The sequence below is a fragment of the Punica granatum genome, chromosome 3 (genome assembly GCF_007655135.1).
Source record: "Punica granatum isolate Tunisia-2019 chromosome 3, ASM765513v2, whole genome shotgun sequence".
NCBI lineage: Eukaryota > Viridiplantae > Streptophyta > Magnoliopsida > Myrtales > Lythraceae > Punica > Punica granatum.
The window spans coordinates 34,442,561-34,464,028 of record NC_045129.1 but is presented as its reverse complement, the minus strand read 5'-3'; the positions used below and the strand labels follow the sequence as shown (position 1 = coordinate 34,464,028).

The 21,468-nt window shown below is 42.9% G+C and overlaps 5 protein-coding genes across 6 annotated transcripts; 2 read left to right on the top strand and 3 right to left on the bottom strand.

The window, feature by feature from the left end:
* Positions 1–31: 31 nt before the first annotated feature.
* LOC116201949 (probable glycosyltransferase At3g07620) lies at positions 32–2,253 on the top strand. The gene is made up of 3 exons (XM_031533434.1): positions 32–879; positions 1,059–1,171; positions 1,481–2,253. The coding sequence occupies exons 1-3, from the start codon at positions 121–123 to the stop codon at positions 1,965–1,967; spliced, it is 1,359 nt and encodes a 452-aa protein (XP_031389294.1). The 5' UTR covers positions 32–120; the 3' UTR covers positions 1,968–2,253.
* Positions 2,254–2,477: 224 nt separating this feature from the next.
* LOC116201948 (L-ascorbate oxidase homolog) lies at positions 2,478–4,753 on the bottom strand. The gene is made up of 3 exons (XM_031533433.1): positions 4,340–4,753; positions 3,137–4,246; positions 2,478–3,034 (listed from the first exon to the last, which is right to left on the bottom strand). The coding sequence occupies exons 1-3, from the start codon at positions 4,585–4,587 to the stop codon at positions 2,734–2,736; spliced, it is 1,659 nt and encodes a 552-aa protein (XP_031389293.1). The 5' UTR covers positions 4,588–4,753; the 3' UTR covers positions 2,478–2,733.
* A 1,374-nt stretch (positions 4,754–6,127) lies between these two features.
* Positions 6,128–8,315, top strand: LOC116200654 (L-ascorbate oxidase homolog). Its single transcript, XM_031531480.1, has 3 exons — positions 6,128–6,539; positions 6,658–7,764; positions 7,874–8,315. Exons 1-3 carry the CDS (start codon positions 6,292–6,294, stop codon positions 8,172–8,174), a joined length of 1,656 nt encoding a protein of 551 aa, XP_031387340.1. The 5' UTR covers positions 6,128–6,291; the 3' UTR covers positions 8,175–8,315.
* A 714-nt stretch (positions 8,316–9,029) lies between these two features.
* On the bottom strand, positions 9,030–12,118 carry LOC116200655 (transcription factor Pur-alpha 1). Its single transcript, XM_031531481.1, has 5 exons — positions 11,444–12,118; positions 11,273–11,320; positions 10,410–10,550; positions 10,079–10,321; positions 9,030–9,597 (listed from the first exon to the last, which is right to left on the bottom strand). Exons 1-5 carry the CDS (start codon positions 11,699–11,701, stop codon positions 9,445–9,447), a joined length of 843 nt encoding a protein of 280 aa, XP_031387341.1. The 5' UTR covers positions 11,702–12,118; the 3' UTR covers positions 9,030–9,444.
* Positions 12,119–14,318: 2,200 nt separating this feature from the next.
* LOC116201499 (kinesin-like protein KIN-14T) lies at positions 14,319–19,234 on the bottom strand. Of its 2 annotated transcripts, XM_031532760.1 has the most exons (13): positions 19,216–19,234; positions 18,779–18,846; positions 18,427–18,685; positions 18,223–18,306; positions 17,976–18,143; positions 17,756–17,862; positions 17,430–17,608; positions 17,190–17,351; positions 16,733–16,948; positions 16,554–16,591; positions 16,269–16,396; positions 14,898–16,188; positions 14,319–14,771 (listed from the first exon to the last, which is right to left on the bottom strand). In XM_031532760.1, exons 3-13 carry the CDS (start codon positions 18,659–18,661, stop codon positions 14,656–14,658), a joined length of 2,724 nt encoding a protein of 907 aa, XP_031388620.1. In that variant the 5' UTR covers positions 18,662–18,685; positions 18,779–18,846; positions 19,216–19,234; the 3' UTR covers positions 14,319–14,655. The 2 variants fall into 2 exon arrangements, with proteins under 2 accessions (XP_031388620.1, XP_031388619.1); XM_031532759.1 differs by lacking the exon at positions 19,216–19,234 and having other exon boundaries at positions 18,779–19,208.
* Between the last annotated feature and the right edge of the window lie 2,234 nt (positions 19,235–21,468).

Sequence of the window (21,468 nt, the reverse complement as noted above, 5' to 3'; positions counted from 1 at the left end):
AACATGTCGTAAAAGACATTAATTGCGCCAAAATCGAACATTAATCAATCAACCAAACTCCCCATAAGAACTCACTCCATAGTCCAGAACTTTGGGATCACAGCAGGCGGCGGCCCCGCCATGTCCACGGCCAAGAAGAGGCCGAACCAGCCTCTCCTCTCCGGCCCCTCCGCCATCTGCCACCCCCTTGTTCTCCTCTTCTTCCTCGTCTCCTCAACCCTCTCAGTTTACTTCCTCTTCACCTCTTCCCTCCGCAGCAGCTCCAACCTCAACAAGAACACCGCTCCCCTGTTCATCATTCCTCAGCCGCAAGTGATCCCAAATCATGGAAATGGAAATGGGTCTTCGAGAACGGAATCCCGTCTTCTTCGTCTTCCCGGAAACCCCGCGAAGAGTCCTGCCATGGCAGAGGAAGAACCAGGTCCGTACCACAATTGGGAACAATTTGCCGCTGATTTCCAAGAAATGATGCGCAGCTTCAAGATTTATGTGTACCCTCATGCCCTGAATTCCTCGTCTGCTTCTCCATTTGCCGACATTTTCCTCCCCCACCCAAAACCGACCAACCCGAAGCTTGGGAACTACTTCAGCGAGCACATGTTCAAGGTCTCCCTTTTGCGGAGCTCCCTGATCACTCCCAACCCGGAAGAAGCCCACTTCTTCTTCATGCCCTTCTCCATCAACAACCTCAGGAACGATCCCCGGGTTCGCTCCGGGGAGTCGATCTCGAGGTTTGTTGCAGACTACACGGAGAGAATCAGCAGAGAGTTTGAGTTCTGGAATGCCTCCCTTGGGGCTGATCACTTCTATGTCCACTGCCACTCTGTTGGTAGAATGGCAGCTTCCCAGCACCGTACTTTGCTTAACAATGCTATTCAGGTTATTATTATAACACAAGCCGGAAAAAGATCTTTTAATATCGCTGATGTTCTTCTTTGTGTCTCGGATGTTCGGGTAGTAGATACCAACTATTTCATTATCCTGAGACATTTTGATGCCTGCAATAAACATCCGATCTTGTCATGGAATATGATTTCTTCATTTCTCACGTGTCTTAGGTAACTTGCTCATCGAGCTACTTCCAGAGGCTTTATGTGGCTCACAAGGACGTTGGCCTCCCACAAGTCTGGGCACGCCCATCCGTGGACGTTTTGACCCCTCCAAGTAAAAGGTTCGAAAGCATTGCTATCACCGATAGGTTGTTCTTGCATATATGTGAATGTTAATGTTTTTGTATTTGTCACGCATGTTTCTGAGGTTTTAACATATTTTAGGACATGATATGATTACGTGAGACTGCTTCTTGAAATTTCGAAATATAGTTAGGATTGGTCATAATTTGGATCCAGATGTGCAACCTTATGTCTTTCATCTCCATGCTCGTTTTCGTTCCTTTTCAGACTTGCTTCCCAAGTTTAACATGTGAAAATGTCAAACATTAGTGTTGAATGCTGATTTGCATACTCCTGTCAACTTGCAGGGATAAACTCGTTTTCTTCTCAGGAAGGATCCAAAACTCACAGGTTCGTCAAGAACTGATCACTCTATGGGGAAACGACACTTCCATGGACATATTCTCAGGAAGACCACCTTACCCGTATGAGGAGGGCTTCAAGAGAAGCAGATATTGCCTCCACGTTAAAGGTTATGAGGTGAATACAGCAAGGGTCAGCGATGCGATTAATTATGGATGCGTCCCTGTTATAATCTCGAACTACTATGACCTTCCCTTTCCTAACATTCTAGACTGGAGCAAGTTCTCAGTGATAATCAACCATGGTGAGATCAAATCTTTGAAGAAAATTTTGCAGTCTATACCAAGAAAGACGTACTTAAGTATGTATGGAAATCTGTCCCCTGTTAGGAGACATTTCATTTGGCATCAAAAACCGACGGGTTATGATTCATTGCACATGACTGCTTACCAATTGTGGCTTAGGAGAGGTACTCATCGTCTCTTGCAGTGAACATCGGTCCCTTTATGTAGAGAAAAAAAGAGAAATCATAATTTTAGCTGTGTTTCAGTTGATATAAGCTAGGTCCAGAATTTCGGATGCAAGTTAATTTATGAAGAAATAGTTCAGATCTTTTCAGCTTCTTTGCTGCTCTCTTCATGTTTCATTCTGTTTACTTTCGGAGTTGCATCATAGGTATGGAGTGGTTTTGAGGATATAGCTCCCCAATCGAACTCTTGCATCATTCGTATTTGAGTCAAAATCAAGTTTACGGGTCCTTTCCTATTATGTCACTTTACGTGCTTGGTGTTCTTGTCAGTTAAAGGTAGTTCCTTCTGTATGAATTTGTTTCTTTACCAGCATCTAACCGACTTAATGTCACATTACGTAACAGAACCATGTCCCGTTAGCCTGAGGTGAGGTTGAAGTGAATATGCTTTTTCATAAACTTGTAATGAAAGTTCGATTCGTTCACATCTTAAGCAGAAAGAACTCTGCAATATTGATACTAGTGGAAAAAAGGATAGATAATCTCTCTTTATTCCAATAAATCATACATGTAGCTTCAGCATTAGAAAAAATAGTTTGCGGCTTTGCGTGTTTCTAGTAGGTACTCGGCTAACTACAAATAATGTCGCGAAAGAAGCAGCTTCATAACGAGCTTCCTCCTGCTTGGGTTTCTCTTCATCGGCAACTCTTCCTTTCAAAACTTCAGTCACCTCTCCCTCCGCTCTCTATGTATCTTGGTTTGTAATCGAAAAGGTCTTGCCTTTATTGCTTAGATGCTGTAAGGTGGAGGCTTGGGCATGTCCTTGACGATTCCACAGAGGAGGGCATTATCGGGTATGTTGTACTCGTCCCTGAGAGAGTGTTCCGGAGACTGGACGCTGATATAGAGCTGTTGGCCTAGATAGCGCCTCTCAGTAAGCTCTGACCTCAGGTTCCACATTCCAGCGTTGTCGAAGGTGAGCATGATAGCTGCCCACGACTTAGGGAAGACCTGGATTGTGTGCCTGCTCACAGCGTCTAGAAGGTTGTAGTTTGACCTCTTCTCCGGAGTCCACCTTCCAGGCTCAATCCTATATTAATATGTCGGATGGTCACGAGAAAAGAGAGAGAGAGAACATAAGTTAGATGATACCCGAGACACTCGGTAAAATACGAAGGAGGCGGATACTTACGCGACTGCAAAGAACGAGTAGCCATCAAGATGCCAAGATTGGGGGCTTTTCTCATGGTTTTCCAGAATGATCTCCACGAAGGTACGGAAGGTGATGTTCACCACGTTGGGCTCCAGAGATGCCTTGTTCTCGACCGTGGCTGGTGGGTCGTCGGAGATAACATTGTATTTGAAGACCTTCTGTGGAACTTGATAGTACTCAGCAAGCTTGAGCGGGGTTTCTGGCTCCACGTGGGAGACACCGTTGATGGCATATCGGAGCTTGCCGCCATCCCTGTGGGCAGAGTTTACGAGCTTGATGGTGCGGGTGATGTTTATCTGCCCATAGTGATAGGAACCCTGGGGGTTGGGTCTGGCAGCGCTTGCGGTAAGGTTCCACCTGAAGGTTCGGAACTGATTGAGGGACCAGGCCCAGCCCTCCGGAGCCAGAGGCAATGGTGATGATGCCTTGCCTGTGCTGCCGACGTAGCTGATGATGCCGGTGGCAGAAATGACCTCCTTAGTGAACCTGGTGGAAGCAATCATGGTGTAATCCTTTGGCTCCTTATCGGCGGTGACCAGCACGCTGTAGCACTGGCCGACATGCACGTCAAGGGTGTCGTACATGTTCTGAACAGTGTGCGAGCCCTCCATCTCCACGAGCTTCATTGAGTGGTCCTGAATCCTGAAGTTGAGTGAATTCTTGAGCCCAACATTGCAGATCCTGTACTTGTAGGTCTTTCCTGGCTTCATGGTGAACAGGGGCTTGTCACTGCCCATGCCCTTCCCGGTCTGGCCATTGATGAGGACACCATCGGGCCTGCCCAGCGCACGGCCACTGTCAACAAAGGTCTGCAGAACGCTGTGGCTCTTGGAGTACCAATCGCCGATGAGGACAGTGTAGTCATCCTCTGGGTCTGGGTAAGGAACAGGAATGAGCAGGCGGCTGTTCACTCGAAGGCCACCAAAACCACCTGCAGCTCTGTGCATGGCCGTAGTGGGATAGTAGAAGTAACTTCCAATCTGATCCTTAACTTGGAAGTGGAAAGTGAAGTTCTGTCCTGGAGGGATCGGGCAGTTGGTCCCAAGGGTTCCGTCCTGCCACGAGTTCTTCCTGTGCTGGATGCCGTTCCTGGAAGTCACCCGGAACACTAGGACAGTTAATACTATTCCGGAAAGCACTTGGAAATGTACATCAACAAACTAATGGGACAGTAACCATTACCATGTCAGGAGGAACGGCTCGTCAAGGTAATTGAAGACGTTGACAACGACGTTGTTGTTGGTGGTGGAGTTGATGTTTGGCCCGGGGAACTGGCCGTTGATGAGGATGCCCTGCTGGGGGACTCCCAAGGGAGAGATGGTGCCGTAGGTGACGTTCCATGTGAAGAAAAGGTAGGGGTCCTCACCCTGAACCACCATAGCCCCCGCCGACAGGCACAGGAGCAACATCAACATCATTGCCCAGCCCATCTCTCTCGATGGAACTTTTATTCTTTTTTTATATATTTTATCGATGAATCTTATTCCCGATGCGCCCTCCTATGAGTTGCCGGCTTCGGGTTTTTATCTTTTCTATCTATCTAAGAAGAAAAGTAAAAAGGAAGAAGATGGTTTTCTTCTCCCTCCGAAACAAACTCAGCTGCCCTTTTATATAATGAGCTTTGAGCACTCAAGAAATTGTCAGCCATTAATTAACTCTGATTTCCCGCCAAATTCTCTCCTCCAATCTTTCGTTAATTGATTCTTTTCTGTCTATGCATGGAAATTAATCGTCAAAATTTGCTAAACTTGGTGTCAAATTTCATCCCAAATAAGGCAATGAGAGGCTGGACTTTTGACCTTTTCTGTATTAACCACAATGAGATCTTTGCCAAAGTTAATAGGATCTATACTTAGCCTGCATTTTCTCACAGCTCTTATGGCGTAATGTAAATTGATATGAACCGATACTACACCCTGCGACAACCGGCCCGAACTTACAACAAGTTCTTCAGAGTTTTATGGACAACGGACAAATCTTATAGTTTCAGCAAAGTTCTCCAAAGTTTTATGGAATGTACTTCCATGAACCAGAAAGTGTATTCCATAAGGGTGAATTTGGAATGGTAAGATCGATTAACACGCAAAAGTAACACACATTGCAGAAAGGGACTTTTCTGAACTACTAATCTCTTCCGATACCACAAAACATTAATTCAAGAAGTTCTCAGGTGGTGAAATCTCTCATGATCATGTTGCCAATTATATCTTGAATGGATCACTTTATCAGTCTGTCAAGAGAGATTATGTTACCAATGGGCATGAATATGTCATATATGAAACCTTATATTTCCATAACCATCGAACCCTTTCATAGACAAGCCATCGGACTGATCAAGCTCCCGGCATGAGATGTGATGAAAACAGGAGGCTGAGGGAGTTTCCAACCGTGTGGTAAAAGGCAATGTGCGACTTGACAGACATGATCCATTATGGATTCTTACAACCACCATTTTCTATTCTACAGAAATGAAAGTGTGCTCTTGGCTCGACATCATTTGTTCTGTTCCATTAGACCCTGTTTTTTTGTTGGGGTTTGCTTAGGTATCGAACTCGGATGATCTTCTCCCGCCATGCCGTTCAGTTCGAAAATTACCCGCCTTATGATCTTTCCTAAAGTTGGAGCAAACAAGCATGACTTAAACTAGGAGGACATCGATTATGTTCCTATGAACTCCACATGTCAGAGTCAGAGATAGAGACAGAAGAGAAGAATATGAGTTCTTCTTCTTGTTCTGTTACAATTCTTCTTCTGTCTCTTTTTCTTTTCCCCTAATTTTTTGGGTAATTTTGTGAAAATAATACAAAAATCAAGGAGAGAAAAAAAAAATGAAGGGAAAAGCGCAAAGCCAGGGGTAAGAGGGGAAGACTTTGTGGGCAAAGAGAACTTAACGGGGGATTGACTGGACAATGGAACAGCTTAACATGGAACAGTTCCATCCTTATAAGAAGAGCCATCTCCACTTCCATAAGCACATAAGCTTGAGGAGGAGAAGAAGATTATTACAATCTTCTTCCTCACCAAATAAAGTAAAATAAAATAATAAAAACCTCTCTTAGGAATAAAATCTTAAAAAGAAAAAAGAAAAAGAAAAAGAAAAAGAGAGGGAGGTTCGGGTTTTCGAAAAGGGATTCATGGGAGGTGTTCTGGCAATGGTTGTGTTGTTATGCCTCTCGGCTGGGGCCATGGTTGCACGGGCTGAGGACCCTTACCTGTTCTTCACCTGGAACGTCACCTATGGCACGATCTCCCCGTTGGGTGTCCCCCAGAAGGGTATCCTCATCAACGGGCAGTTCCCCGGCCCCAATATCAACTCCACCACCAACAACAACATCGTCCTTAATGTCTACAACAACCTCGACGAGCCTTTCCTGCTCACATGGTAACGAACTGCAGCGTCTCCTGCTATATTGTTTGTTCATCTGATGTTTCCTGGAACAATAAGAATAATGGTGTGGGCTTTTCCTAATGGATGTGTTTGTTTTTCTGGGTTCCTGCAGGAGCGGCATCCAGCAAAGGAAGAACTCGTGGCAAGATGGGACCCTAGGGACCATGTGCCCAATCGCCCCTGGAACGAACTACACCTACCACTTCCAGGTCAAGGATCAGATCGGGACCTACTTCTACTACCCCACCACATCCACTCACCGGGCAGCTGGTGGCTTCGGTGGGCTCCGTGTGAACAGCCGTCTGCTCATCCCCGTCCCGTATGCAGATCCTGAGGATGAGTACACCGTGCTCATTGGCGACTGGTACGCCAAGTCCCACACCCAGTTGAAGAACTTCCTAGACAGTGGACGCTCCCTTGCCAGGCCCGATGGCGTCCTCATCAATGGGAAATCCAACAAGGCCAAGGACAGCGACAAGCCCCTGTTCACCATGAAGCCCGGGAAGACTTACAAGTACAGGATCTGCAACGTCGGGATCAAGAACTCCCTCAACTTCAGGATCCAGGGCCACCCGATGAAGCTTGTCGAGATGGAGGGATCCCATACCGTCCAGAACGTGTACGACTCCCTTGACGTGCATGTCGGCCAGTGCTACAGCGTGCTCGTGACTGCTGACCAGGAGCCCAAGGACTACTACATGGTGGCCTCCACCCGGTTCACCAAGCAGGTGCTCACCACCACCGCCATCATCAGTTACACCAACAGCAAAGGCCCGGCCTCACCCGAGCTCCCACCCGCCCCAGAAGGCTGGGCCTGGTCCCTCAACCAGTACCGGTCCTTCAGGTGGAACCTCACAGCCAGCGCCGCCAGGCCCAACCCCCAGGGCTCGTACCACTACGGCCAGATCAACATCACCCGCACCATCAAGCTCGTCAACTCTGCCCACAGGGACAGCGGCAAGCTCCGGTATTCCCTCAACGGTGTCTCACACGTCAACCCTGCCACCCCATTGAAGCTCGCTGAGTACTACCAGGTCCCCGAGAAGGTCTTCCAGTACAACATCATCTCTGATGAGCCGCCAGCCAAGATTGAGCAGGTGAAGCAGGCACCCAATGTGCTGAATGTCACCTTCCGTAACTACGTGGAGATCATCCTCGAGAACCACGAGAAGAGCATCCAGTCATACAACCTCGATGGATACTCCTTCTTTGCCGTCGCGTAAGTATACATACACAAACACACCCTTTTATCCCGTGCTATCATACTTCCGATTGCTTGATTAGCTCTTCCTGCTTGACAATGACCTTTGATTTGCTCTTCAAAACAGGATTGAGCCAGGGAGGTGGACTCCGGAGAAGAGATCGAACTACAACCTCCTCGATGCCGTGAGCAGGCACACCATCCAGGTGTTCCCCAAGTCATGGGCAGCCATCATGCTTACCTTCGACAACGCTGGTATGTGGAACCTGAGGTCTGAGCTCCTGGAGAACCGCTACCTCGGACAGGAGCTCTACATCAGCGTTGTGTCCCCTGAGAGGTCCCTCAGGGATGAGTACAACGTTCCTGACAGCACCCAACTTTGCGGCGTCGTCACCGGCTTGCCCAAGCCACCACCCTACACCATCTAAGAATGTTTTTCCTTCTTTGTAATTGTCTCGCAGATCGGGCAACTCCCTCGGTTTTGTGAGTGAGTGACAGAGAACATTCATTGATGTATCAGCCCTTTCCGAGAATGACATAAAATTTTAATCGTCTATTATTATCTCGTCTCTATGCTTCTCTTCTACTTTGTTAATAACATACAAGATATATCAGCCGACGTGCTAATGCTATTACAGCTCGTCTCTGTTCCAACATGGACAAACATGAATCTCTCAAATCAAATAAGTCGGGTTAATAGAGTTTTCAGAGTTTTACCGGAAACAAAAGTGTTCACCGGGTCTTTTACTGCAGTCTTTCTGCAAACTGAAGTTCATACTAATGGAGAAAGGAACATATGCAGACACACCAGAAAACAAAAGCAGTTAGAATAAGAAACACGGAAAAAAAAAATATAAGGACAGAAGATAAGCGTGAAAATGAATCCTCGACTTTTCCCGACTAAGAGATCCGGTTACATCTACCACTGTTACACAGAGAGAGAGAGAGAGAGTACGCTTATGGAGAATGACATGAATGTTTGCTCTCAACTGTGATATTTCTTATCTCCTTCTCTGCTCCTGTACTTCTGATCGCATACCAGATGTTTTGCTCAAAGCATGAACTGCTTTTATCTGTGCTTCAACGCCGACAAGATGCATCTTGAGAATCAAACAGGGCATTTGATGATAGGAATCAAAGTTGCTTAGAAATGAATTTGGCAATACTGCAGACTTTTCCATGGGGTTCCTCAAATACTCGTGAGGTCACATCAATGGAAGGAGCAACATGAACGAGAAATGAAAAGCTGGGAAAGACAAGGAAGCTTAGACAAACAATCGATATTTGAGATTAAGCTGTGAGTACGGAGAACTTAATTAATGAAATCTTCACAATTGTTTCGATTATTGTTGTAACAGAGACAAACACAACTGCTGCTACTAGCGCTTATTGGAAACAAAGTTAAAATGCAGTGAGACCACACTATCGTACAGACATAAACAATCACACGATTCCGGTACTTTTATTCGTGTTATTCCCTATTGTCTTTATCTGTCGACTGAACAGATAAATCGGTTATTTCAGAAACCTGAATGACAAAATGAAGAAGAGGAAAAAGAAAAAAGGTAACAGATAAAAGCATCACTGCACCACCCCTAATTAGACACCCTACTTGGCACTCTAAAGAAACCTTAGCGGAGATGAGATTATTAATCAGGCGTTTCTCAGCAAACTCCTGTATCGGTTCATTGCCACCATTCATCTTTGCGGGGGGTCCACAGTTCGGACGTTTGCACCAGTCATTCCTTCAATCCGGTCCTTGGTTATCTCTACGAAATGGCCCACGATTTCGTGGAACTGCTTCAGTCCCGAGAGAGGGAGGATGATGGATGAACGATCAGAACCAGCAACCTGCATCATTTATGCTAATGCCATTAAAGTTCATTGAACTTGTGGTTATAATCGGCTAATTTGACATGGTGCATTCCTCCTAAGCCTAAAGTCCAAAAACAAGTTCTGCTTTTGATTCTTGGTAATTAATTGCCCCAGTTTACTGGTCTGTTTCTGCTGTTGTTGCAAGTTAGCTTGCATGGCAAAGGAGAGCAATGACCCAAGCTCTGTGTGCTTTGCAGATGCAATCACCTTACTAGTTTCAACTTCTTAACAGAATGGATTGGTCAGCTTTAGGGAAGAACTCCATTTTCCTTCCATAACTTATATATATATAAAACTAATTTTCATTTTTAGCAAGCAAGGACAGGTTTCTATGCTTCCGTTCGGAAACACATCTTCTAAAGTGAAGCCCGCTCACTTATTACCGTAGATTTTGTTTTCTCCTTTACCAGGAAAAAGAAAAATGGTCTTGGTGTCCCCAGACGTTTCACAAGCATACCTCAGATATCCTCAGGAAATGACCTCGGTTGTTGCTCCCAAGATCGAAGAAGAATTTCTTCTGATCAACTCTGATCACTTTCGAGACGCCCACATTGCCGATTTCATCTTGTGCAGGCAGCTCCACTCCTCGGTCAACGTTCAGATCAGAAGCTGGTGAAGGCTGGCTGTTGTGTCCTGATATGAAGCCTGCCCCAACATCATCTGAGAGCCCAACAATACGTTCCGAAGGTTCCGAGTTTTGCTGTTTTCAGAACAAAATATCCAGCTTTCAGCGAGGCAATATAAATTTATCAGTAAAATAATGGTCGAAGGTTTAGGAGGAGCTAAACTTGATTGGGCATGATAAAGAGCCTATTTGCTTCGTTAATCTCAGCTAAGATGTTCCTGAATGCTGCCCACCCTTCATCCCTTGCACTGCCTGCTGGGACAATGATAGTGCTTCGATTCCTGTTGACTGAAGCTTCAGAGACCTGTGAAGGGAAATCTTTGCAAAGTAAGAACGGAAACAGAATAAAAGGCCCAAGTAATTTGGAAGCTGAAAGTTACATATCTGAATTGGAACTGGAATAGAGATAGACAGAAGTAGGTATATCCCAAGCAAATATATGTATGTGTATTGGTTTTTCTTCCTGCCACCTCTTTAGGAGCAGACGACCTTTTTCATGAACAAAGAAATGATTTGAAAACCTGATAAAAGTTTAATATATTGACAGCAAACCGGAACAAAGAATACTTTAGACTGTGACGTTAAGCAGCTAATCTATTACATTCTCAATCATAAGCATCTTCCAAGTTTCATTGTTTCTATGAATGCTGATAAAAAGCCCGATAATGGGAAAGAAGATTCATTGCACTAATAAACAATGAGTCTTGTGACTCATAAATCTGCTCCATAGCTTCAATTCGGTAAATACTGCTGAACACACACTTTCTCTGCATTGTCTTTTTGCCTTATATAGAAACTCCTGTATATACCCAAATCCACCATTAACTGAACTGAGATTCTGTAAAAATTATTGCTTCAGGATTGAGAAACTCAGGGAAAATTCTGGGAAAGGAAACCTCGGACATTGCAGTCCCAAAACAAAAGGAAACATGTAAGAGCTTAGAATCAATCACCATTAGTACTTTTGACTTCTCATGTCATCATCTGGAAAATGCGATAAGATGAGCAAAGAATCAGAAGACTTGCCTTCAAGAATCGACCCCTTCTGTTCTCCCCGACATCGAAATAAAAAATCTGACAGCAGCAAAACATGGAAAAATCAATAGAATAAAAATTAAAGATGAAGGGGATTTTTTAGACATGACGAGTAGGTGGAATAAGTATTCAACTAGATGGAGGAAAGACAAGAAGTAATGCCTTGGTATCGAGCTGAAGCTCCTTGCTGTAGGCGTCCTGATCGTCGGAATTGACGTAGTAGTTGAAGAGATCCAAGAACCACGAGATGCCCGAGAAGGGCACAATGATAGTGGAACGAGTAGCAGAGGTCTTCTCGGAGATCTTGAGGTACCGGCCCCTCGGGTTCTCCTTCAAATCGAAGTAGAACAGCTTGTGCTCTACCTGGAGGGTCTTGCACATCAACTCAACATCATTCCCACCTCCCGAATTCCCCTCCATAGCTCACCTCACCTAACAAGCAACACGACAGACAGCAGAGAGAGCTCCACACCCAGCAGAACAGAGCAACAGCACCTTCCCTCGTCTGTCTGGTCAAAACAGGCAGGTGGGTGTCGATCAAAAGCTGGAATTTTGTTGCGTCCGAGGCAGATCTGAGGGAACAGGCTAAGGTGGGCAAGTGGGGTTAATGGAAGACCAGAGACAGCAGCAGTGGCCCTGATTGGAGGTTAGGGTTTTGAGCAGAAACGACTGAGGAGTATGAAGAAGACGAAGAAGAAGCAGATGAAGATGACGAAGATGGGTTCAATTGGAGGATACGACCAAGTCCCATAGCCCCCGTGAGCAAGAATGCTCTCTCTCTCTCTCTCTCTCTCTCTCTCTCTCCCCCTCACCTTCTCTCTCTTAATTTATCGGCTTTCTTGAAACAAAAAGTTGCAATTTTTACGCTCTCTATCTACTTCCAAAGTGCGACCAGCAGGGTAAAGTTTGTTCCTTTACGTGCCCCTTTTCTCCAACGTTGTTGTTGTCGTTGTTGCAGTAACTCACCTCACATCAGTAACTGTCTTTTTTATTGTCTTGCCTCCATTGATCAAACACAATCACAGCAGCAGAACAGAACAGAGACTTTCCTTCTGTATTTTCTGCAATTTTTTAATCTCCAAAGGGAAGAAATGTCCAATTTCGGAAACAAAGTGTGGGGAGTTGACTGGCTTTGCTGACTCCAACGCTTTCTTCTTCTCTCCTCTGCTCTCTGCTCTGCTCTGACAGTAAAAAGTGAGAGAGAAAATGGTGAAAAGGAGAGAATCATCACTGAAGTCTGTGCCATCTCCTGAGATCTCCAAATGGGAAAAGCTGTTTGGGTCCAAACAACCATGGGAAGCAGTATTACTTTTTAGTACATCCCAGGAAATGTCTTTTGGTCTTGTCATTTTTATTTTCTCTTGGCAGCATTATGACCCCTTCTCTTCACCATCCATTTTCCTTTTTTTTCGCTATCTCCATCCACGGTGCGGCGCCCAAGACTCGCTTGCTCGCACCTTGATGGATAAGTTTTCAGGATCGTATTCGGGGCCATTCGAAAGTGACAATTTTTTGTGAAGTTTGATGGACCAAGGGAGCAGACCCGACTTAATCGAGAATGAAATCGGAGCTCCGACATATCGGCCGATTCGCTTTAGTAAAAAGTAGGGAAATTATGTCCTCCTGGTAGTTTTAATACCCGCACACCGTTGAATAAATAGATGGGAGTTTAAAAAATTGATAACTGGAGTTGGGAACAATCATCATTGGGTAATAAAAGTTGGGAAGGCACTTAAAATATTTGACTTACATCATCAATCTTATCCATTGATTATTAATTTTAGTATTGTCCTCAAAGACTTGACTCATCCATTTGGATATTGTCTCTCTCCTTTAGCTTTGCCGTAAATTGATTTTTCTTTTTTCTTTTTTTGGGAAATACTATTGTCCAAATTTGATGATTTAAAATGTTATTGCTGTTTGGACCGCTATGAGTTCCATAGCTGGAGCCGATGAAAAGGTGCCGAAAAATAACGAAATTTACTAGAAAACTTAATGGGGCGGTCGATTGAAATATATTAAAGAAATTTCATTTTTTTCATTTTATTATTTTATATATATACACACGCAAACGAGAGATTCAATGTTCATTGGGGTGTGTGTACATGTGAAGAGTATGAATCCCTTTGCGCTGCAACTGCAAATATTAACGGCCAACTGTTACGTACTAACCACTGACACTTTCAAGAATTGAAAGCCTACACCGGACAGCGACCGTGCAGGACTTTAGAATCCAGAAGCCCCCCGTGTCTGTCTGCCCTTGCTTGAAGTTGTTTAGCTTCTCATCCCGCCGTTCAGGATGTGTCTGATGAAAAAGGCCCAGAGAGAAGCCCCTCTTGTGAAGTGATGTTTTTGCTGCAGATCATGCCCGGCAATCATGCTTCTCGGTAATCTTCTTGAATGCAGGCAAGGTACGTAAGAGAGTTATGGGGCAAAGGGGTGTGTTGGACCTTCTTTGAACGGTGAATGAAGCTCCTAATCAGCAATGAGAAACTGCTGATTTATCGGTATTCTTCGATGGACTGACTTAGCATAGCACCATTTTTTGTGAGTTTTCCAAGATCATCCTGGTCGATTTTTCTCATCTTTTTCAGTAGAAGACGTTATTAGGTGATTTTCACAGATAACCCTGGGAATGGACCTGCCAATTATACGGTAAGCTACGTAAGAACAGTACCTGCTTCACTTGAAGTTAAAATCCTCATATTACCTTCGAATCTATATATATACATGTTCTTCACTTTGAAAGTGCCTCAATTTGCAGAAGCAGCAATATCATGCATTGCTAGCAGATAGAATATGCAGCTTTGAACTTCTCTAATAATTTCCCCGACTCAATGGATATCAGGAAATCCCCTTCTTCTTTGTCATAACGTCTCTCCGCAAGTAGCTGAGTTTATGTATTCCTAATTATCTTCGGTAATGAAGTGGATTGTTTATTGTCACCATTAAATTTTGTAATTCCATTTGCAACTCAGACTTTCCATATGCTTTGAAGGGAACTCATAATACTGCATGGAGGAAACCACCTAGGCTCTTTAATGTGCAAACTGGCCATTATGTGTCGATATACATGCACATATGTACATGGTCAAAAATGCTTTCTCTGTAAGCGAAAGCTCTCATCATGCAAACGAAGGAATAAATAATAAAGTTTTCTGCCTGATTTGCTGAAGATTGGAGCAGCATCATGATGCTGTTTCTATGCAAACACTGTCTTTGCTTTTTTCTTTACTCATTCACGATGAGATATGATTATTGTTCTTTCTCTATATCTTCTGCTTACTGCAGCCATGCTCGAGTCATTTCAAACTCCTGACCATATTAGAGCAGAAGTGGTGGTTACTCCTCGATTGTGGACTGTGATGCAGGTCTTAACGTGTCAAGCCATTGAAGAAGTCATCCCCGAAGCCAAGGCTCTGCAATCGCAGTCCTAGGAGAGCACTGGCACATATGATCTGAACTTTCTCATTCAGTGGATGATAGATACCTAACGAAAATCATCATAAAGTGTAAGACATGAATCTGTCACATTTAAAATCATATTGTGTTTAACTGCATTGAATTTCATAGTTTACTAAGAGCAGATAAGTTTGAATAAGAACTGATCTTATACCTGCTTTGCCTGCGTTCCCTTCTAATTGATGAACATTCTGTGTATTGATGCTTGTATTCTTCTGAATTGTATCATCCGTAAATAAAGCTCTTATGTTCTTCAAATCCAAATGGTTTGTTCTTCCCTGTATCTTGAACATATTAGGGGAGGCACTCCCTTCTGTATCTTCCATATTCATGTCATACAACACCTCTCGAAGGTACAGCTCCGATTTTGAACTTGAGTCAGACACATAGAATTTTTCTTCTGGGTCATTGTGTTCATGGATGAATTCCTTTGATTTCTGCAAAGCCGGCATCTCGTTTTGCCTGAAATCCTCCAATTCACCACTGAGAATGTCATCCCTGACCTTAAAAGGGTAATTCTCATCCTCCAGTATCAACGAGGCATCAAACCAAGACTCCATATCTAGCATTTGATCCTCATTCATGAGTGAATTGCTCTGTTTGCTTTGGGCTGTATCCATTTCAACTTCAACTGTCAAGCTGCTTGAAGCCCCCTCATCTGCAACAACTTCATTTTTGCTGTAATGTTTATCGATCTCTGTAGTCTTAAAATCCTTGGCATCCACTTTACAGTGCAAGCTCTCTGCCCTGTTCTGTTCCTTGCCCTTTTGCTTCAGTGGGAGAGGTACAGCAGGGACCCGTCTATTGTTCGAAATGCGAGCAGCCAATCTGCTCTCACGTGACTGTAACCATTTATCAACTTTTAGATGTTGCATGGAGTAATTCTTATTTTCCATTTTATCACTGGTCACCAGCTTTTTCTCCTCCGAGAAGACGACCATCTTGATATCACACTCAGATGTGTCTATGCTGTGCTCTGTTTCAACATCTGCAGTGCTTTTCATTAGATCAACCAAACAACTTGCTCCAGAAATACTGCAATCAGAAGTATATTCCGAACCACTCTTCATCGGGAATGCCACTGATCTGGCCCGATGAGATGATGTCCGTCTCTTCCGTGTCTTGAACAACTGCTTCTCATCAAACATAGGTTGATTCGTTCCTGATTTCTTTTGGCTGCAAAATGTCGGCCTCATAAATCCTGGTAGTTTTGAGGACGAAGCTGCTCTGGCATCCTTAATTTTGTTCTTCGTGATGTCAGGATTAACCTGAGGGACTTCCAAAGCTAAGTATTCATTCTCACAGCAGGAGGGGTCTGTCCTAGTAAGGCTTTTCAATTTTATGTTTAACTTGTCCATGTCTTCTCTCAATTTCTGGCGCTCACATTCAATGCCTGCAATTACTGCCTGCAGATTTTCCTTGGCAGCTTCCTTCTGTGCCTTTTCCTGCTTAACAACAGTAATTATCAGAAATAGCCTGAGGTTACCTTGGGATTTACCTGAAAGGTAAAAAGTCGTATTCTTACAGTTGGATCTTCATTTCCCAGGCAAGTGCTTCTCACCCTAGCAGCAAAGTTGAGCGTACATATGGTCTCACAAAGATCTTCCTCTTTCGGGCTTACATGGACTAACATCAACGTTTTTGAGTCCTCTCCTAGATTTTCGAAGATGCAGATAAAGAAAAGTTAATAAAAGGCCCTATACCGACACTGTGAAAGACATTCCCGAAGAAGACTGCACGTGATATTAGAACTGAATAATGTTGCTGGTCCAAGTAGATAGAGAGTTTTGAGGATGAGGAGTATAAGTACCTAGTGAATCCTTCAGAACTTGCGTCAGCTTGCTGTTCCTGCAATGTACAAGGCTCGGGGTTAGTATTGCTATTTGATGCTGAACATTTCCATAGCCGGGTACTTCGAATAATGTGGAACTGCACATAAGTCTAGGAATGTAGGGTATGTGTCGGTTCCGTAGAGTCTTCTTTCCTCACCTGAAAGGGATGTGACCCTTTTTCCTCTGAAGGGCATAGATCACATCTCCCAGGGCAGAGAGCGATAAGTTGATTGCTTTTCCCTCTTCCAATCTCCTTCCACTTGCCTTTGTTTTCACTACACGCTCACTGCCTCCGAGGTCAATTAACCAGACTTTGTTTTTCTCCCGTCTCCTCTCGGGAGCATTGAGGCAAGTGATAGATATGCGAATCAAGCTGTGGAGATCAATACACAAAGTTTAGTACAACTCACCAAATTCACCATTATTCTGGGTCTTTGGTGTACTTATTGTGCAGACATATCCATGAAATGCCTACACTCAGAGGACTATGGAGACCAGAATCAACAGTGCCATGGTCAAGCTCAAAGGTGTTTCATGAAACAACGGGCCAATCGGTGTTTCCTACTCATTTGTTAATTGAGTTTTGCGATTTTGTGAACAGAATGAGAAGTTACCAGTGCGATCTGCTTGAGTTAAGGTTAGAGTTGGTCGAAGCGGTCGATCTGAACCGGCAGCCTAATCTGTACAGCTGTAGAGCCTGGTTGTGGTCGCTCACTGGTATTGCCACAAGGTTCTCGATATCAATCCCTCCACTAGGATCCATTTGGATAGTGAGGCTGTTCACGGAAATAGCAAAGTAAGTCAGGAATGACCCTGGTGTGCATCACTTGAGTTATGTATGGAAGAAAACTCACTTTGGGGGCATAGGATCTGTTGGCTTTACAGGCTGAGGGACAAGCAAATCCTTGAGATTTCTCAAGTAAATCTCGAGCATACTGAATCTGAACAGGTACTTATAGTTACTGTTCGATGCTCGTTTGAGCAGTGCTTGAATTGTTCGAGGCACCAGTCCTGGATTATCTGAATTGCCTTCCTATAGTTCAACACAGGGAGAGTGAATTTTCAATCAGAAGACCGAAATTGTAGATAGACGAAGGATATTGATAGACTGCTTTTAAGTGTCATATGATACTTTAAGATTGATACTTCTGAACTACGTAGTATAGTTCTCACTTCTTACCATAGTGAAAGTTTTCCCTGTGCCTGTCTGACCATACGCAAAAAGGCAGGCGTTGTATCCATCTAGTGCCGATTTAATGACAGGCTCAACTTCCATGAAGACTTCATCTGCAAATTTTCAGTCACGAGACTTTTTTGTGAAGATCAGATGATGAAGGGAACCTTTTTCTTGGGTTTGAAGAATTTAAATAAATGTGAGGGTGCCGTGCCGCTTTCAGCACCTTGGGATGAGCCTGGAGGAAAAACCCTGTCGAAGCTGTAACTTCGGCTGTTTGAACCGGCGACTTCAAGAAAAACCTTGCTTGAGTCAGGAGCAGCAACAGGTCTCGAGCGGCCAAGATTCTCGCCCATGGTTATAGGCCTCATTCGGCAAAATACCCGAATGTTTCCTGCAAGTTAGCAATGTCATTTAGATCAATTTTCATCCAATCACAGAATAACTGTTACATTACGCTCCACGGTTTCCACCTTTCAGGTCCAGGTACTCGTTGAGGGCCTGCCTTCTTCGTAGACTCAACTCATTTATGCGGCTATTTAATGACGCAATCTCATCTGCAAACAGGGGAAAGAGGAGTATCCAATTATTACCTGGACATTCGGGAGCGTTCAAACTCATGTAAATGCAAATAGCCAGGAACAGGATAAACTCCTCGAAGGACATTTATCACATACCGTTTAACTTTGAAATTATGACCTGGTCCTTGTCAATCTCATCCGCAGTGGACAAGCTTCTCCAGTCCGAGTCGAGCTTTGTAGGTTGAAACCGAGCGTTGGACCCTCTTGAATGGATGGACTTGACAATATCACAGACTGAATCGACCCAGTTGGGAGTCAGGGTGGCCTTCATCCCAAGCAGGGAGTGGATTGTCTCGGTGAGGTTTGCAACAGATTTGCTGCTCTCCTTCATCTTGATCCTCTAATTATAATGTGCCTGTCAAGAGTTAAACACTGATCATATTCATTGGAACCATCAAGAGTATGCAAGCACGAAGAAGAAGCAGAGGAAGTTGGAACAACAATATACCCTGACCGTCTACTGCTGAATATGGAGCTGAGACCAGGCAAGAGTTCTAAAAGACCATGTCAAAACCCCTGAAAGAATCAATGCCCATTACACATGTTAAAGAAGAAAACATGATGTGGGCCCCAATCAAAGAGGAAGAGGAGGAGGAGGAGCAGAAGAAGAAGAAGAAGAAGAAGAAGAAGAAGAAGAAGAAGGGAGGAGGAGTAGTTGAAGAAGAATTCATGTCTTTTTGTTTTCATTGATTGGATATAAAGATTTATCTGACTGATGGAAAACCCCCATGTGGAAGCATCATCACATTTCCTCATTTATGTTTAATTATGCAGACAGCCATTGTTTTTGTTTGTTTGGTTCCTGCTGGGTTCTTGACAAGGCATCCAAGTCTTCTGCTACAGATGAACCAGAGAGAGGACAGAGTAAGAGAGAGAGGGAGGGACCCAGTGAGGAGTTGAGTTCCATTCCATTTCATTTTCTAACGCAGTTGTTTGGAGTAGAAGAGCATTTCACTGAAGAAGAAACCTCATTTATCAGGCCACCATTAATGGCTTCTGCTTGGTTGGAGCTCAGTCTCACCTAACAAGCAAAACTTATTCCCCATGTTCTTACCTCTCTTCCTTCCCACCATTTTCTCCTCTTCTTTTCTTCGAGGAAATGAAAAGCGAAATATAGGGGCACGAGAAGTTTCAACGGCTAGAACTGAATCCATATTCTCTTGATTTTAGGAGAGAGCGTGTGTTGCTGCACTCGGATTTAGATTTTTTCGATATGATTAAGATTAATGGGTGGATGTGAAAGCAGGTTTTTGCAAGGTTCAAGGGAGGTGGGCGAACTACGTCAAACCTATACCAATCAAATGGCCTGACGAATGAAGAAAATTCCTTCTCAACTTACGAAGCTGACCTCTCCAATATTCAAGAAGATCTGATAATAAAATTTCCCACATTTCAAAAAGGAAAATAATTATTTTTCGTACCACATTCAACCCCGTACTATAGATAGATTATTCTCCTACCGTTAAAGAGAGCGCTCGTAAAATCTCATGTTATCATCATGCGTGATCTCTCACGTCACGAGTCCGGTGGTCACCGATCGGAGCACCGCAACAAACTCTCCTCTGGCATTGAGAAAGCCAACAGCAATGGACAGACTATTTTGTGCATGTACATGATGGAGGATGGAGCTCCATTTCTCAACGTTGGAAGTCAGGTCGCGCTATAACATAGTACTATGAAATTTTGCCCGCACTTCGTTGCGGGGTCTAAGAACTGCATCAAGTGATTTGAAATTAAGTTTGCAAATAAGATTAAGTAAAGAAAAACACGATGTATTTTTAAACAATGAAGATGTTCACATTTTATAACTTAGTGAAAGATAAATTAACAATGAAATCATTTTTCATGGTCTTCTTATATGTGTAAAGAGAGAAAAAGTATTACTTATAACACCAAAAAAAGTAAGCGTATTAAGTATAAATCATAAAAGATACCATATATAAGAGGAAAGCCTTTGAGAAAAAATATACGGACAGAAAGCAAAATATAATGACATTTATTAGCAAATATAAAGTATAGGATATATGTGTATCTTTTAGAAAAAGAATATAGATAGAGAGGATTTAGTAAAACGCACGGTGTCAAATCCTACAGTATTAGGGGGGAAAATGAGAATAGTCTATACACGATAGAGACAATACTTTCATCGTGACATTATTTGTATACAAATGGTAGTCGTAAAAAAATGAAAAAAAAAATTTGTACACAATAGGTAAATTTAAGTAATTGTTTGAGAAAGAAGCTATTTTTTTTCGAAATCACTGGTCACACTATAGCGATCAAATCATGATCGTGAATTATCATTTTTCTTTTAGTAGGTCGACTTCGCTCGAACCTAGATTAATCGGATCTAGATTACTTTCAAATATCAAGTGGTACATATAAAAAAGAAAATAATCACAAATTAAAAGAGACTATTTAAATTGGTGACAAATTGAAATAAGTTTTTATCAATGTCAGTTGGTTTTAGGAGAGTTGGAGCTTGTTATCCTTAGGCAGCGCACTAGGTGAGAATCTTGTCATTGAAAAATATTCAAAATTGGGAGAGGTTTATCCCTTAGTGGGTCGAGCTCGATCGAACCTAAATTAGTCTAATCTAGTATACTTCCAAGTATTAAGTAGTACATGCGAAAAAAGATATTTATATACTTAAATTTAATAAAATTTTAATCTTCAATTCAACAACACAATCATTACTTTTAAAATTTTTTAAATTTTTTAATCATTCAATTCAATTTTTAATATTAAATTCTCTCAACTATTCATTACTTTTTCACAATTTAACAACACAATCATTACTTAATCATTATTTTCTCTCAACTATTCATTACTTTTTTCACACTTTTTCTCATAATTCAACAATACAATCATTACAAACTAATTAAAACCAAAACTCAACTCAACTCAACTCTAAATTCAAACGCACTCTAAAATTTAAAAAAAAAAAGAAAAGGGAAAGAAAAGGTTATAATTTATTTTTGGAGAAAAAAAAACCTATCTCCATCCTTTTTATATTTATGGAAAATAATGATAAAAAATAAAAAGGAAAAAATCATGAGAATGACACATGTCTTCTACGAACAAGAGATTTATGTTGCGTTTGGTTTTAAAGTGGGATTTTAAAATCAGATTTTGATT